This window comes from Ostrea edulis, chromosome 9 (genome assembly GCF_947568905.1).
Source record: "Ostrea edulis chromosome 9, xbOstEdul1.1, whole genome shotgun sequence".
NCBI lineage: Eukaryota > Metazoa > Mollusca > Bivalvia > Ostreida > Ostreidae > Ostrea > Ostrea edulis.
In genome coordinates, this window is record NC_079172.1 from 10175341 (window position 1) to 10193188 (window position 17848).

Consider the following 17848-nt stretch of genomic DNA (forward strand, 5'->3'; position numbering starts at 1 on the left):
CAGAACGTAATACTGTAAACGTATTATATTTGGCGTGTACGATATTTGGCGGAAATCGTTTTTTAAACAAGTTAGCGTAGATTTGATTTAGCGCTTTCCTGAATTACTTTTAACATCTAGATTTACGGATGGCATTTAGCGATGTACTTGATTTAGCGGAAGCTGCGTTCCGCCAAAGGCGCTAATTAGAATACACAGCCAAATGTAATACATTTACAGTATATTGAATAACATATGAATCACTATCAGTTTAAATAGGAAAACAAAATAAAAAATCAGGGTAATCAAATTGCTTTCACAGCCCCAGTCATTCAGAAAAATATCAAATTCCCAAATAATGTGGGACTGTGAGACAAGATGCTGCAATATTGGAACTTGGTGATTCACCAAGTCATTGGATTAACTGTTGTCTCTTCTAAAACAGAGATACCACTACATACTATAATTCTCAAGACTAATAGAATTAAATCTTGCATAATCAAAAGAATTAAAGATTTGGCACATGAATGTAGATTGTGTTGTGCAAAAGGGGCATAATTTGCACTTCAATGACCAGATTTGTAGAATCAATGCCAGACTATTTCATATTGTTCATTCCTTGTTGATCTGAACTAAACATTAAAAACAATTTTTTGAAAAGATATACCTTTAAGGCATATTGCGATAATTTTACAAGACATAAAAATGTCAGTTATTTCTAGCACCATTGAATCTTTTAACTTTAATTTACACGTGTGCTGGTAAAAACATTCCGGGTTCTAGGAAAAATGTCTTATTTGCATACATATATATTCATTCCATTGCATGCTTACAACTAAAACATCAAAATACACTTTGTCTGATTGAACATTGGATCAGCAACAACAAAAAACAATGCATGACTAGATTCAAACTGTTCCTGATTACAACTATCTGCAGACACCATGTTAGGTAATAGTGAAGTGCATCCTCTCCTGTTGTAGCATCAAAGTCATGTTAACCAGAGGACAGATAACATCCCAACATGTAGGGCAATATGTGGTAACAAAGACAGATGTTTATAGGATTGAATGCATGCAGATCCCTATACTTCTCCATATGACGTGTAGAATAGGAAACACTCATTAGAAACATGATTCAATTCAACACTCTCATGCAACACTATGCGACTGAAAATCATAAATATACGAATGTGTGACAAATTCAACAATGAAACAAAGCCTGTGCATTGAGACTCCTAGGAATCTGCCTCTATATGGTTAATTTAGTGGTCAAAAGACCTTGAGAAAAGAACCTGTTCATTCATTTAAGGTGACCATCACACAAACAGCAGAATTGCTTTGAGAGTCTAAAAAAAATTTATTGGAAATTGAAAACAAAATCAAGAATTTGATTCATAATGAATGAAAATGATGTCAAAATCATTTTCTCAAAGTGACATTTTTTAGTAGGTAATGTGCACTTAGCCCTAAGTCCATCAATGCATGGTAAATTAGAATGTGAGAGTACATAGACAGTAAAAATGTTAATACTGTATTTGTCTAATTAACACCTGGTATTTCATAAGTCAAATCTTTTCCGGTAGTGATTTTGAACATTCACTGGGTACATGAACCCAATATATACTCAATGAAATCACTAAACGACTTTTAAAATGGATAATTTTCACTGCATCAACGCAGTGAACATGACAACACTGGAACAAGCAGCAGTCTGATCACTGTACATTTTGGTGGCGTTTTCCTGTCTACAGCAGCAGTAGTGGTTTCTCTGACCAGTAGCCGGATAATAGGAACACACCAGGATAACCTTAACCAACACTCTGGAACCCAGTGCCATTTTTGCTTGGTTCAACTGAAGTGCACCCATTAACTCAAAAACTAGATTGTAGCCGATACACATGTGACGCGAAAAAGCACAGGATGTACTTACATGATCAGGATCAGTGGACCTTATTTTGAGCCCTGCTTTATGCATACCAGAGTTTTAAGCACTAAGATCAGGATTATTTCACCCAGGGAATTAAGAATTTTACAGTTTAATTCTTACATAATGGGATTACAGGAGTCCTTGAGGAAAACTTAGACTTTTAAACATATTAAAGTTTTTTTATTCAGGAGACAATCACTTCTGATACACTCTAATTTTCCCCCAATAATTAATTGCAAACAATCACATTAGGGTCTAGCTATCATACACCAACCCCAACCAACCTCTCCCGTGAGGATCTGCGTTAGAATACTGGACCTCAGTACCCCTTGCTTGTTGTAAGAGGTGACTAAATGGGGCGGTCTTTCAAATGAGACTGAAAAAACCTGAGGCCCCATGTCACAGCAGGCATGGCACGATAAAGATCCCTCCCTGCTCAAAGGCCATAATAAGGGCCGAGCATAGGCCAAAATTTTGCAGTCCTTCATCAGCATTGGTGACGTTTCTGTTTGAGTGAAAAATTCTAGAGCAGAACGTTAAACAATATACAACCATATATTGTCACATATCAATAAACACTGTCTTTGAATTTTTGTGATCATTAAATGAAAATATATATTAATGGAGAGTTCCTTTCCCATTTTTGTCCAAATTTCTGAGGAAGATGAATGGTATTTGCTCATTTTTTTGGTGGGGATGGGCGAGTTGTAACATGTATGAAATTACTATAATTTCTATATTGGTCACAGGTGATGTATCCTAAAAACTAGACAGTTATTAATATTATTCACGAGGTGTACAATGTTTTATGGCTTATTATTATTCCTCCAATTCAGTTTTTAGAAAGGTTACGTCGCAGGAAATTTTGCCTTTTTTACTTTAGCGTGAATAGCCACAATTGATTCTCAATGTCACACTGTTTATGAGGATAAATACTGTGGTAGGTTTTATAATTTTTTGTTGAATAACTGATTTTTTTTGTTGTAATAGAAATCCATAAAATTTGATGATCAGGAAATTTATAAAACACATTATGAAATATTTGTCCAAAAAAAAAAAAAATGACTGCAATATGTTGAATATTAGCTGCAATAATGTATATTGTTGTTGGAGAATACATCAGAATAAAAAAAGACTGGAGAGGGCTATGATACATTGTACTGCTAGTTTATCAACAATTAATTTATCTCGTATCCTAAAACAAAGTTTAAACTTTACGATGATTAACAAACAAGACATACAAATTATATTAATGCTTCTAGTTGGCTCGGATATTAGCATGACGGGATCGACTGGAAATAACCAGTAATTGCTTGCGGTGTGAAGCGGACAGAGGATCCCCCTTCTTTCCTTAATCCCTCTTTTTCACTTACTCCATTTCTTCATTCTCAGATTATAGTTCTTTCATATACAATTTTATACAATGAGCACAATAGTACACTTCATACCTCATCATATAGTGCTTTATGAATAGAATATTTTTCTCACCATACATTAACATAAGAGAATTATGGATATTTATCAAGGCACTTTGATATGCTTTCATTGTCATTCTGACCTAAATTTTCAATTTTATGGTTGAAATACGTACAACCTCAATTTTGTTTCATACTAGCTTCAGGCATTTTCATGTTTTAAATTATGCAGATTGTATAAAGATTCATGGATCCAAATAATATATGGTATTTAGTGGTACGTAATAATTAATTTTATGACACAAACATAATGTGGATGTGTTTGGTATTTTAATATTACTCAATATTCTAATGTTCTAAATACTAACATTATTTAAACAATCATACACTGTTATTTTGTTCCCTAAATCCCCAGACTCACCCGAATCCCCAGACTCACCCGAATCCCCAGACTCATTCGAATTCCCAGACTCATCAGAATCCCCAGACTCATTCGAATCCCCATGCAGACTCATCCGAATCCCCATGCAGACTCATCCGAATCCCCAGACTCACCCAAATCCCCAGACTCACCCGAATCCCCAGACTCAACAAAATCCCTAGTGTGGAGCTTCGCTAAAATTAATTTCTTCAATTCAGGAAAACAATTTTTTATATCCTCCTTATTGAAATGATGAATATCTATTTTATCAGGCAAGCCATTGAATAAGCAAATATAAAAAATAAGATATAAAGTGTATGACGTATCGATTTAGAGATGTGCAGCTTTAAATCTGATCATTATATTCATATTTCAGCTTTGCGTCCTGTTTCTGACATCAATTTACGCCAATTGTGATAAAATATTGTGAACTTTCTCACCTTTTATCAGTACATTATGCTTGATCAGTATGTAGAGAGTACTCGACTACATGATGCAGTAGTTGTGTATATATCGGCCATTATCTTTTCTGCAGCTGCATGTTACACTCATAACTTCAGGATAAGGAGACCCATTTTTACAATTTAAATAATATGAGAAATTAAAATTTTGGGCAGAGAGGAATCTAACAAAGCACATGCTGTAAATTATCCTCCAAATTAATCATATTTTTATTTTATTACAAGTATGAAATATTTTGTTTCTGGTTGCCACTGGTGTTTTTCGTCTTAAATGCATGTACCTGGAGTATGGAGCATATTCCAAAAATTGGGTTAAAATTAAATGCAGACTGTATGGGCAGACTAAAAATCTGACTTGACATTCCCTGATTAAGACAATTCCCAAGACTTATAATATTCAAACCTGTAATGAACAGTGTACATGTTGAAACACACACACATGTATATTATGTACAATTATTCTATAAATCGATCAACTGGCATTAAAGGAATTAGTACTACAATCATATTTATAGCCAAAAGGATTGAATTTTTTTTAAATATTTTCTTTTACCATGGTAACAAATTTCCTGTCGCAGTGTTAATTAGTTTGTGTTCTCAATGACATTTATTAAATAATTTATTAGGGGCCGTCACAAATTTATCAATAAATTTAGTATCTATATGATACAATGTTAAGTATATTCTAAATCATGACATGTATGGGGCATTTTAAAAAAAAAATCATGTTAAACTGGCCAATTAAATAAAGCAAAACATTTTTTGTTTAATATTGTGGAAATTCGACATTTAAATTTGTAAGGGCTAATTTTCCTGGATTATCAACCTGTTGCAATTTCGTTGAGATGTAACTTCCTGGATCATCAACATGTTGTGCAGTTTCATTGAGATGTAACTTCCTGGATATGATTTCAGTTCATTAAAACATCAGATAAATTTTGTATTTTATTGTGGTTTGAACTTTGTGGGAAAGGGGTACTTATGAAATCCATGAAAATTAAACCCCTCGAAATTGAATGACTTCACAGTACACCAGTGTACCCGGAGGGTGAGACTACAGTACCACTGACAGATAATCATACACGGCAATGAATCAATCCAACTATTCTTTTTACAATACACTGATCAAACAGCAAATTAAATTATCCCCCTTTGCAGGGTCAGCCAAAGATAGTCAAGTTAAAAAAATTCCTTCCCTACTTTACCAATGGTATGAGATTACTACTGTGAATTATAGCTATAATTATTCAGTTTTCATACAAGTTTATAGGTTTAATTTCCACACTGGGGCACTACTGTAGTCGACTGCATGCAATTGAAAAAAAATAAATAAAAAATTGTCAAGCTACAGATCAGAGAAAATAAGATTTTTTAACTGCAAGACAAGGGACATAACTTATGGCGAAGTGTCGATACATGTATTGTAATACACGTTTTATTTCTGATACATAAAAACTGATATCCCATTTCATTTATCATTAACAGGATTTGCTGAAAATGAGGGAAGCCACCTGGAAGGAACTTCAGAATATTATCTTACATAATTATCATTTAAAACCAATCTAACATGCAGTGCTGTTAGTTAATGGCGTAGATTTATTCGGTACAGAACACCTTTGAATGTGTAAAATGTCTTAGTGACCTATCAGCATTATTTGGTCAATATATAATATTGTTTTACTAATAGCTTTAAAAAAGAATTTTACAAGATCTATAATTTTTGGAAATAATTCCTTCATAGCACTTAGATGTTTGCTCTAAAAAAATTAATCAATATAATCATTAAAAAAAAACCTAAAAAGATCTTGTCGCACATATGAAGTTTTTCGTCTCTAAACTGTGATCCTATCAAAGAGGTTTTGATGGAGAGGCTGCCAATATGTCGCCTCTATATCATCCTAATAATTGCAAGGTCAATATTGACTGAATATACCTATAGCTCTGACATGAAAAAGGTCATGTTATAATGAAGTCAACAGCTATAAATCATTTATACCAGCTTGTAATAAAAATCACAACCATCTTTCTTTTATTTTCTATAAAAAAAAATTGAATATAAAAACCATATCCCCCTACAAGGAAGCAGTGCAACTCCATGGTTGTGATATTATCAAACTGTGGGATCAATAGAGATCTAGAACACCACCGACTTGTTATTTTCCATCATGATTTTACTGTGTCTTACTTTGCTCAAACACCGAACGAATGGAAATCAATATTAAAAATATATATAGGTGTATATGTGTCTGAATACGTTCAATGCGTTTTCAGGGTTCTTATCTAATGGTTCCTGGTTTACCACACGGTCTCGATCGTTTACTCCAATATTTAATAAAGAACCTATTAGTCACTTCACACAATTATAAGTAATATAGAACAAGTCCACAGTGCTTATATATTAACTTAACTGGCAATCATATTTTTTTGTAAAATTGAATCATCATACTCAATAACAAAATCTTGACAAATATAGAACAGCTAATGTTGTCCTGGTATATATATATATAGGTTCCCATACCAATAATTATGCAATCACACCTCAAGGTTTTTGAGATGCAGTTGTTTTTCCCCCCAGGCAGGTGGATTCTTATAATATGTATCTAATAAACATGTTCTGGAGGAAGACTTATATGGTATTGAACACAGATAGCCAGCCTCTTTTGAAATTTTCTATTTCCATAATTGAATACACTCAAAGATTCTGCAGAAATAATAAAATGGAAAGAAAGAAACAGCGAATGTTTTTCTTTAATATTTAACTAGCTATTTATACAGATTTTTGATAGGGCACTGAAGGGCAAAGATTAAATATTCTCTGTTTCTTTTCATCCACCCTTACAAAAATAATCACATTTCATTTACAAAAATAATCCTGGGAGACCACAAATAAAATTGGTGCTCATTGACAAATTGTAACTACCACATTGACTAGACTCAGCACACAGAAACAATATATTATTCTCTTGACCCGGCCTTCAGATCATGTCATCTGTATTCTCAATTATAAGACTTGTAGGTGGTATATGTGACAAATATTGTTGACAAATTGACCTAGAATGACCCACCTCTGACGATTCACATTCCATGTATGTATCCCCTGTTGTGGAGACCTGCATGGGCTCACTGGTGTCCATGTTCTCCCTCTGCTGTTGAGGGGGGAGTTGTTGGGGTGGTGATATCATAGGGCCACTATTGACCACAGGTGGGAAACTCCCCTGATGGACAGTATTAACTGGGTGGGGGTTATACAGCCACTCTTGGAAATCATCGTAAATTATGTTATTCATGATTATTTCCTTTCTAGGTACTAAACTCTTATAGTCATCACATAAAATCTCCAAAAAGTGAGTGACAAACTAAGAGCAAATTTATTTCCCTTGATCCAAAATTATTTTCTAATCCTCAAGCTGGTAAATATTTCCCAGACAAAACACTTTAAATTGAATTACACAAACAAGACTGCAACGGTTAGATCATTGAACAACACAACACGCTAGGAGCACACTCTTTTCCCCCTCCAAAACACTGGCACAGTTACTGCATTCTTAGGATCTATGATCCAACGTGTGTCATAAACACTTAGTGTCAAACAAGAGGTGGGAAGATTAAGCTAAAACCATATATTAATATCTTTCCCTCTTCAAGACATTTATATGACTTTTTCCGTGTAAATTATGCACACTCCATAGCACGTTGAGAATATATATCTATTGTTGAGACAGCCAGCAACGACCTCACGTCCAATATCAATGAAACTATTGACCCAGGGGTATGTTTACAGTTATTCTGTACGATAACACAACAGCACAGTTTTAACTCTCAGCGTGTTCGTTCTACGCAATTGTACAACACTACGTCTGTAGTATGTAATATTCCACGGAAGACTCTTGATATGTAATATCCTGTCTTGCTGGGTTGCAGCTCTGTTCACCGCGTTACAATGGTAGTCTAGTGTCAGGTGTTCTAATTTCACCCCTGCCTGGTTATCTCTCTGTCCTAGCTATCTACATGTAATCCACACACAAGGTCATCTGAGGCAAACTGGGAAACACCACTGTCTCTACCACTGAAACCGTACAGCAATTAAAAGCACCATCAATAGAAATACTCCAATATGCTTCACCAGCCACCAATGCCTTTCCACTGCCAGTTTTTTTTTTTAAATGCCAATAAACTCCACACAAACAAAAGAATTAAGGGAAAGAAATTCTGTTGAAATACAGCACACTCTTCCAAAATTTTATAATCAGAAAACAAAAGACATCTGTACAGCCTAGTCTCTGCTCCTATTTCAATCAAAAAACAGAGCAGTGTGTTAAATTAGTCCAGGGTTTTACAGTTCAGTGAACAAACACAGAACAGTCAGGTAAATAGATATGGGAGTAGGTATAAAATCGCGGTTAGGAAACAAATATATTTCCAACTTGACTGGTAACCTGCTCTGTAAACACGTGTTCTTCACGTCATCAGAAAGCAATTTTTAAAACATTCCATAACCCAGCTCTTTTCATAAAAAACACAATGACATAATTTCCAGCTCCGCTGGCTTCCTGTACATGAATGGATCAGTAGACAATACCAAATTGATTTTTTTCTCTCTAATTCTTTAAAAAGGAACCTATTTCCAATTGTCTCCAAGGAAATTCTTAATTCAAGGATGGAAATTGATGTAACCAAATGTCTTTTTTTTTTTAAACGAAAACAACCCATGCCTGAAGCCATGTTATGTTTTATATAAAAAAAAAAAAATCATATGTCATTAACAAGCTTTTAACTTGAGGAGTAGATGGGCTTTATGTCATTTTAAGAAGATAAATTTTCATATGGTCACTTCGTCAAAACCCAACTTCATAAGCAACTTGTTGTAAAATTTCATATTAATATTCTCATTAACAAAACCTTTATTGTAATCTAACAACACGAATGTTAATGCCTGAATTTCTAATGAATACATACACTGAATTTGACATTTCACTCTGTCATAATGAATCTTCACAAAAGAAAGATCGAGAGAAAAAAAAGTCTGTAATATCCATTGTCTTGTGATATATTCCATGCATACATACAATTCTAGTTTCTTGAAATTAATATTCTGAATTATTTTCTCATATATAAATAATATTAACTGCCTCCTGATGACAGAGAATATTCAAATGAGTTAAAGTGCTTAAACAAGACAATTAGTTTTTTTCATATCTTTATGTCCTATTTCCAGTAAAGATTATTAATACATATTTTTCATCTTTGTGATTCACGCTGAAGTTTGCAATTAAATGGAAATGAAATAAAAGTTTATTTTTAAGAACATTCATCAACACACTGCTTCAATCATGACGGAGTAGTCCCCCTTGTAAATCTAAACTTTATAATCTTGTCATGAATTGGACCACTTTATGAAATGTCTATATTTGTTTTTCCTTTCCCAACCTTATAATAAAAATTGGGTAGGTGGGCAGGCATCTTTTTCTTCTAAGAGAATCTAACAGCGTTACTCCCAATGGGCTCTAAAAATCTTTTACGTCAGGGAGGCCTTCTTAGTTGGTTGGGTGAGCTAGGGCAAACAAACAACTTTTTAATTTTGTATGGCCTTGTGATGAACTATTTTCTGAGATACATGTGCATGTTTATCAATTATAATGTTAACAATAAATGTTCTTTTAATAATTAATTCAAAACCTAATGGAGACTACCTTAAAATTCCTACTCTAATCTGCACCCCAGCAATCTTTCTAAAAACTATTTGCATATAATATACTACTCCTATCTTAATGGTGATCCTCCCTCTCTCAGGATTCAGAAATGATATAAATGCATACCAATATATCAGATTTCAAAGTATGCATGTTTCATAGATGCAATATTTTACTAAATCTTGGAGGTTATAAATTATATGTTACGATGTTTATGCAAGGAGATCAAATCCATACAACTTCAGGCTGGGATTTCTGGAAAAAAATCTCAAACCTAAGTTTTCTTTTATTTGAGCAGTCAAAATTTGAGTTAAATTGCAGACTTAGCAAGTTTTGACTCAATTTTGTTTGGTTGAGAAATCCAGGCCCAGTTAATTGCTACATGTGTTAGGGCTAAATTCAGGGGAGTGCACACATTCTCTAGAGAAATTCTAAATGTATCACACTACTAGCTTTGGATGAACATATATTTTTTGTACTCATTGAAGGGATATTTTTAAAGTATATAAGTAAGAGTTTAGTATATAAGTAAGAGTTAGGTGTTTTTTTTTAATATCCCTTTGAGAATTTTTCACTCATGAGATTTCACCATCAAAAGGAGAAGCACCACAAATTTCCATGGTGTTCAAGGCCATATACCAGTGAAGGGGCAGTCACTGCCGATAATTTACATCCTAGGTTTGATGCGGTCAAGGGAAATGAGGGGCTTGAACCCTTGTTGTTTAGTCAGGAAGTGAAAACTCTTAACCGCTGAGCCACTCTGTGCCCAGTAGAGTTAAGCTTGAATTAACTGAAAAAGAAGGCAAAAGATGGAAACTTGCAATACATGTAAAGGGTCAATTGAGGGTGGAGTGATGGCATAATTAACACTGCATCATCATTGCCTTTGATTATGATGGGTGAAAAAGGGTGTCATATATCTTGCAATAACTACTAGTAGGTAATGCTATGAAAATTTTCATTTGATTTTGACCTATAAATTTTCTTGACCTGAATATCTAAAGAATGTTTGGATCTTGATCTCTAGAGAAGTGCTTCATGCATAGGATGTTGGAATCACCAGGATAAAGGCACTACAATTTAAGATTAAATGCACCTGCACACACTAAAAAAATTCTGATAAAGCTAAAAAAGATGTTAATTCATTACTTTATCAAAAGAAATCTCTTGGCTGATGCAACAAATTGTATCACACCAGACGAGTGTTCTATTCAGATTTACTTAAGCCATCACAGTTTTTGATCAATGTGTTTTAAAACAAATTAACAAAAATAACTCCTAGAATGTAGTAACTATGTTATTTTTGACATTTTGTTTGAAATTTATGATATTCAGTACGACAGCATGACTTAACCGAGTTAAGAATTTGAGGGGGTGCTCACATGGACCACCTTCCCCAACATACACTGTAAACAGACATGTGCTCCTGAATCTGGCCATACTCAACAATATACTTGTAACAATTGACCTTGACAAATGACATTGACCTTCAGCTTCATTTAATCAAGTATGAAGTCTTTATTTTCTATTGATGTTTAAAAAAGTGCAGACAATGACAAACAGTCTAAACACAACAGGTCCCCATTCCATCCTTCATCTCAAGGACACAGAATAAAAATATCACATTCACAACTCTTTCACCAAGTTTTTGCAATTAAAGAATGGGGAAGTAAGAGTTTCCTTGATGTCTAAACCCAGAATTGACTATCAGAAGGACAGATGAATCTATCAGCAGATATACACCCAGAATTGACTATCAGAAGGACAAATGAATCTATCAGCAGATATAAACCCAGAATTGACTATCAGAAGGACAAATGAATCTATCAGTAGATATACACCCAGAATTGACTATCAGAAGGACAAATGAATCTATCAGCAGATATAAACCCAGAATTGACTATCAGAAGGACAAATGAATCTATCAGCAGATATACACCCAGAATTGACTATCAGAAGGACAAATGAATCTATCAGCAGATATACACCCTGAATTTACTATCAGAAGGACAAATGAATCTATCAGCAGAAATAAACCCAGAATTGACTATCAGAAGGACAAATGAATCTATCAGCAGATATACACCCTGAATTTACTATCAGAAGGACAAATGAATCTATCAGCAGATAAAAACCCAGAATTTACTATCAGAAGGACAAATGAATCTATCAGCAGATATAAACCCAGAATTGACTATCAGAAGGACAAATGAATCTATCAGCAGATATAAACCCAGAATTGACTATCAGAAGGACAAATGAATCTATCAGCAGATATAAACCCAGAATTGACTATCAGAAGGACAAATGAATCTATCAGCAGATATACACCAATAATGGACCTAGGGTTTATACTTTTCAAATGGAAGAGTTTCAATACATGTTCGCTATATTATTATAATCTTATCCATTAAGAGATGATTCTACTTTACTAAAAGATTCATTAAATCTTTAACATTAAAGTGGGGGGGTTGGGGGTTCTTGACAAATTGAAAAGTACAGGAAGCACCATGGTTGATATCATTCTTATAACATACTTCTTGTGCTTTTATGTGCTTAGAGTGAGCTGCTGTTAGATAATACTATAAAATGATTTTTAACATATACTTTTGAGGCTATACATGTATAATTTGCTAATACAACGGTCTTGTAAATGCACTATAGCATTATAGTAAATAAGGTTTCCATCTAGTCACATAATTTTTTTGGTTTTGAAAATAACACTGTTTTTACACTTCTAGAAGCGTACAATCTGATTAAAACCTCAGTTTTAATCAGATTGTATTTATTTCAAAAGAACCCTACATGTATAGGATAAAACTTGTTTGGTAGTCCAGGTAATAGATTTCATGTTTGAATATACATGAGGGTATATGAACTGTGATGCTTCATGCCCGCATACTTTATACCCTCATGTTTTTTCAAAAATAAAAAAGATATTACATTAAACTTTCATTTCTGTCAGAATCAATCCCAGCTGTTAAAATAGATGTCCTATATTTTTCAGGATTCATACGCACCTTACTAATAATTGTTTACAACTGTAGCACATTCATGAGGAAATGGCTATCATAATTATAATTTGTAAAGATATTAAAGGCAATTAAAAGCACTGGAAATGTAATTATATAAATATAAAAATACACATCCACTATTTAGAAAAATGGATGAGGAGTCAGTGGTGGATCCAGGTGTGTGTGTCTTCCGGGGGTTGCAACCCCCCCCCCCCCCCCCCCCCCCCCCCCCCCCCGGTCAATTTTTTTGGGGCTAAAACAAGGCATTTTGAGGGTGGAACCCCCCCTTTTGAAAACCAAATTAATGGTAGACCCCCCCCCCCCCCCATTTCTAAATCTCCCCTGGAAGTTCAAATGGAAGATAAACACAAACTACAATACCCATTGAATGAACTTAAGAGTAATCAATAATAAGTATTAAACACAATCTGATAAACGGAAAACTCGGTGGCAGATCTAGAGGTGAACCTGGGTCCCCACTTTTTGTGAACAAAAATAAAAATGAAACAACAAGATTGTTTTTATGAAAAACAAATGTCTCCCCAGCTCCCCAAATTGGAAGTACAGTCCAAATAAAACCTGCAGACCTCCCTTTAATGTACTGCATTGGTTTGGAGGAGAAAGCATGAGCAGGAACATAGACATTATGAACTCTGATAAGCCATATAGGAGAACATGTTCACAAACTATTTTACGACATTCACCCCTCTAAGATCCACTATAGCTTAAAGGAAAATTGGATCTTTCTGTCCCTACAATATGCACATCTACAAATGGGATTGAAGTATTGTGTAAAGTTTCAAGTCTATTGGATAAGCCATATAGGAGGAGAAGTGTTCAGAAGCTATTTTAACATCCTCCACCCCTCTTAGATCCACTATAACTTTTAGGAAAATAATTGGATCCTCCTGTCCTGACAATACGCACATCTACAAATGGCAATGAAGCATTGTCAAAGTTTCAAATCTATCAGATAAGACATATAGGAGAAGTGTTCACAAGCTATTTTACATTCTCCAACCCTCTTAGATCCACTTCAACTTTTAGGAAAATAATCGGATCCTCCTGTCCCAACAATATCCACCCCCCCCCCCCCACCCCCCACCCCCCCAATCCTCAATCTGCCACTGAAACGTAGGTAATAGAACACCTGCTGTATGATAGGGTGCATGCAATGTGGCACATTTAGTTTGGTTAAGAATGTTTCTGGATCACTTCACATCTGAGTGAATACATATCTGTATTTTCAAACCAACATAATTCAAAATTGATTGGTTTACTATGAATTATATGCAAAAAATGCTTTGTGGATGGATTATAAGTCATAATGAAAAGATAAATGCTTTGTGGATGAATATTCATGATGAAATGAGAAATGCTTTGTATATGAATATTCATGATGAAAAGAACACAAGGCAAATTGGCCTTAACAGTCACCAGGGTATGATATGTGACCAACTAATAGCTCTAGACCTTGAGGCACAAACCCTGCATAAGCCCAGGTGTGTGAAAAGGGCTCATACTACTTATTATATATAGAGCTGCCAACATCATAATATGGAGAAATTGTAAGGAGGGGGTCCAGGGGCAGCTGAAGATTTTTTTGTTTGTGAATAAGATTTTCCCACTTTGTTTACTTTAACATGGTTTAGATTGCAAGTTTGCATAAAAAACAGACAATAATAATACACGTAATACAAGTAAGAACTGTGCATTCATTTTAATAGGAAAAAGCTGAAGGTGGACAGCTATGGAAATTCCAGTATTTCGAGATAAAAAAGAAATCATAAGTTTAGACGCTCAATCCATTACTTAATCCCTTAATATGTCAAAATCATAAGGATTGACAGCTCTGTTATCATAAATCGTGAATAATTTGATTGCTCAATGTCCAGGAGTAAAGAAGAGATTTTTGAAGATTATACATTATCTTGATGGCTTTGGCCACACCCCTCAAGCCCCTGGAAGACAGAGACCATGAAATTCACCCCCCCCCCCCCCCCGACCCATAAATATTACATATATTTACTAAAATTGGATCAACCTTTCCAGAAAAGATGCTGAAAAAGTACAAAAGTTTACAATCGATGCATCATGTACGACACAGATAGCAATAGGTCATCCAAGTGACTCAGGTGACCTAAAAATGAAAAGCTGAGCAATACATGTATATCTTACTTCGTGCAAATGGCAATTTTTAAAAGTTACATTAGCAATTCAAAATGTCATAATCAAAAAACATATTTTTATAACCAATGTGTACTGTATTTGCATTTCATTTTGCACTTTGGTCTGTATCTTGCCTAAAAGATTTTCCTACTAAGTGATACTACCACCTTGATCTTTGACCTTGAAGAAAAAAAGGCATCCTCCACTTGACACGAGGAGTAAGTGTACCAAGTTTGACAGTCCTATATAGCCCCAACAGTTGGGTCTGTATTCTGCCTACAAGGTTTCCCTGTTAACCAATTCTAAGACCTTGACCTTGAAAAACATTAGGCATCTTCCTTTAATTATGGTGATTAAATTACCAAGTTGCAAGATCCTACATGTAGCTCCAATAGTTCAGTCTGCATTCTGCCTGCAAGGTACTACAGCCTTGACCTTTGACCCTGGACCTTAAAAAACAATAGGCATCTTCCTCTCATCATGGTGATCAAATGTACCAAGTTGTAAGGTCCCCATAGCGCTTACAGTTCACTTTGCATTTTGCCTACATGGTCCAGACAGAGAGATTGATGACACCATATCATAATATGTCCCGTCTGTGATGGGTGTATAAAAAGGCATAAGATGTACCAACTTATTTTGTATTATAAACAAGAGGCCCATGGGCCACATCATTCACCTGAGTCACCTTGGCTCGTATCTTAAGATTTTCCCTCTTAGACTATATTCTGTGTGATATATAAAACTTTGATCCCTATTGTGGCCCCAACCTACTCCTGGGGGCCATGATTTTTACAAACTTGAATCTGCACTATGTCAGGAAGCTTTCATGAAAATATAAACCTTTCTGGCCCAGTAGTTCTTGAGAAGAGGATCTTTAAAGATTTTCCCTATATATTTGTATGTAAAACTTTGATCCCCTTTTGTGGCCCTATCCTATCCCCGGGGGCCATGATTTTAACAAACTTGAATCTTCACTGTCAGGAAGCTTTCGTGTATATTTCAGCTCTTCTGGCTCAGTGGTTCTTGAGAAGAAGATTTTTAAAAGACCCCACCCAATCCATGCATTTTTTTGTGATTATCTCCCCTTGAATGGGGCATATGGCTCTTCATTTGAACAAATATGAAAGACCTTCACCCAAGGATGCTTTTTGCGAAGTTTGGTTGAAATTGGCCCAGTGGTTCTGGAGAAGAAGTCAGAAATGTAAAAAGTTTACAGACAGACAGACAACAGGACATCAGAAAACAATTAAGTGACCCCTTAAAGTGTGAAAGATTGATGAAACATTAGTCGCTGTATATGGTAGTGTGCAAGGCAATAAATGTAAAATATTTACCTGGTACCTGCAATTTAATACGACATTATATTATGTTTATTGCTATCATACTTCAAAAAAGTAATAATATTCATTTAGGAGTCGAAATTAATACTCCATGAAAAATTTCAAAACTCTTATTGAACTGCCAGTAACCTACATTTCCTTTCTTCTTATCTGAACTAGAGATCAAACAGGTGACTTTTCTGACTTGGTATCATGGTTCACCAAGAGCAAGTCACACCAAAGGCTGCACAGTAGAGTGTCTCTATAGATAATGTGGACATTTCTGCACTCATAAACAAGTAATATTTCAGTAAATGTAGTCAATTAGATCAAAACCCATAACATGTTACACCAGGGTGGAATAATTCACAGAATCTTGTCCCAATGTGAAGGACTTTATATACATCTGGCCGGGTCAAAGTTCTCGCCCTTGCAGATTAGAAATTCAGCCCAATGCTGATGATGCCGTACTTAATGGTTTTACACATTACTCGACCTACCCTAACAGGTGCTTGGTGTGGTACAAATGGAACATTAAATTAAAGAATGTCTAAACATTTCAGAGGTTACCAGAGCATGTAAAAAGTTACTTTAAGTGTTTCCAGTCACCTTGCTGATTACAGATTGAAACTAAAATCTAAATGTTACAGTTTTTTCTAGTCACCTTGCTGATTACAGATTGAAACTATAAATTTTACTCTTGCCTTTAGCTCGGTTTTAGGGTACATGGGATCCCTAATATAACAAATCAAGAGGACATATTAGACTGTGGCAGGCATAACCACTGAGAAAATCGGGTGCCTGATATTTTTTTTTACACCAAAAAAAAATCAAGCATTAAAGATCTATTTAAGCCCTCTCATGATGGAGCTAATCAAGAAAGCTGCAGCCATCCTCACGGTGCCGAGATTCACTTCAGACACGTACATCTTATCCAATTGAGTAAATGCAGGTTTTCCTGTTGTGTTTGTTCTGCCTTGTTATTTCCCAAGTAGATCAAGGCTACAAAAAAACTTTTGTATTCTTTTTGTTCTCAGTAGAGCCTGTCATTTCAATTCTTCCAATAACATTTCAATGAATAGTGCATCGTGAAGCCTCCAACAGTCTTCTGAATGTAGGTTTCCAGGAAGTCAAAAACAGGAATTCCACTGTAACCAGAGGTTTCAGATAGAGGCAGGGAAATGGAATACAGAGTGCCCATGAAGATATCAAAAAACGTATATTAGTAACTTTAAGCGTTAAAGTTTTGATATAGAAGTGTTTGATGGGAAAGTAAGTCAGCTCAGTACTTGCTCCATTCTCCTGTGCCACTTCACTTCAATGCCTAATTAAACCTAAATATAGACACCAAAATGGCAAAGGTCATTTCATAGTTCCTGTGTTTGAGCCACAACTCATGCTGCAACAATTCTTTTACCATAAAAAACAGGTTACACTTTTTACCCTAA

The 17848-nt window shown here is 34.9% G+C and overlaps 1 protein-coding gene across 13 annotated transcripts in view; it reads right to left on the bottom strand.

Moving 5' to 3' along the window:
- LOC125659748 (nuclear hormone receptor HR96-like) overlaps positions 1-17848 on the bottom strand; it is a 107832-nt gene that overhangs the window by 12665 nt on the left and 77319 nt on the right. For 2 of the 13 annotated variants that reach the window (XM_048891512.2, XM_056148480.1), the window contains exon 1: positions 7271-10258. The exons of 10 other annotated variants lie outside the window; for them this stretch is intronic. In XM_048891512.2, the coding sequence (XP_048747469.2) occupies positions 7271-7492 (222 nt within the window). In that variant the 5' untranslated portion in view covers positions 7493-10258. Of the gene's footprint in view, positions 1-7270; positions 10259-15440; positions 15501-17848 lie in introns of those variants that run through there. One more of the 13 variants, XM_056148486.1, reaches the window with a different exon arrangement.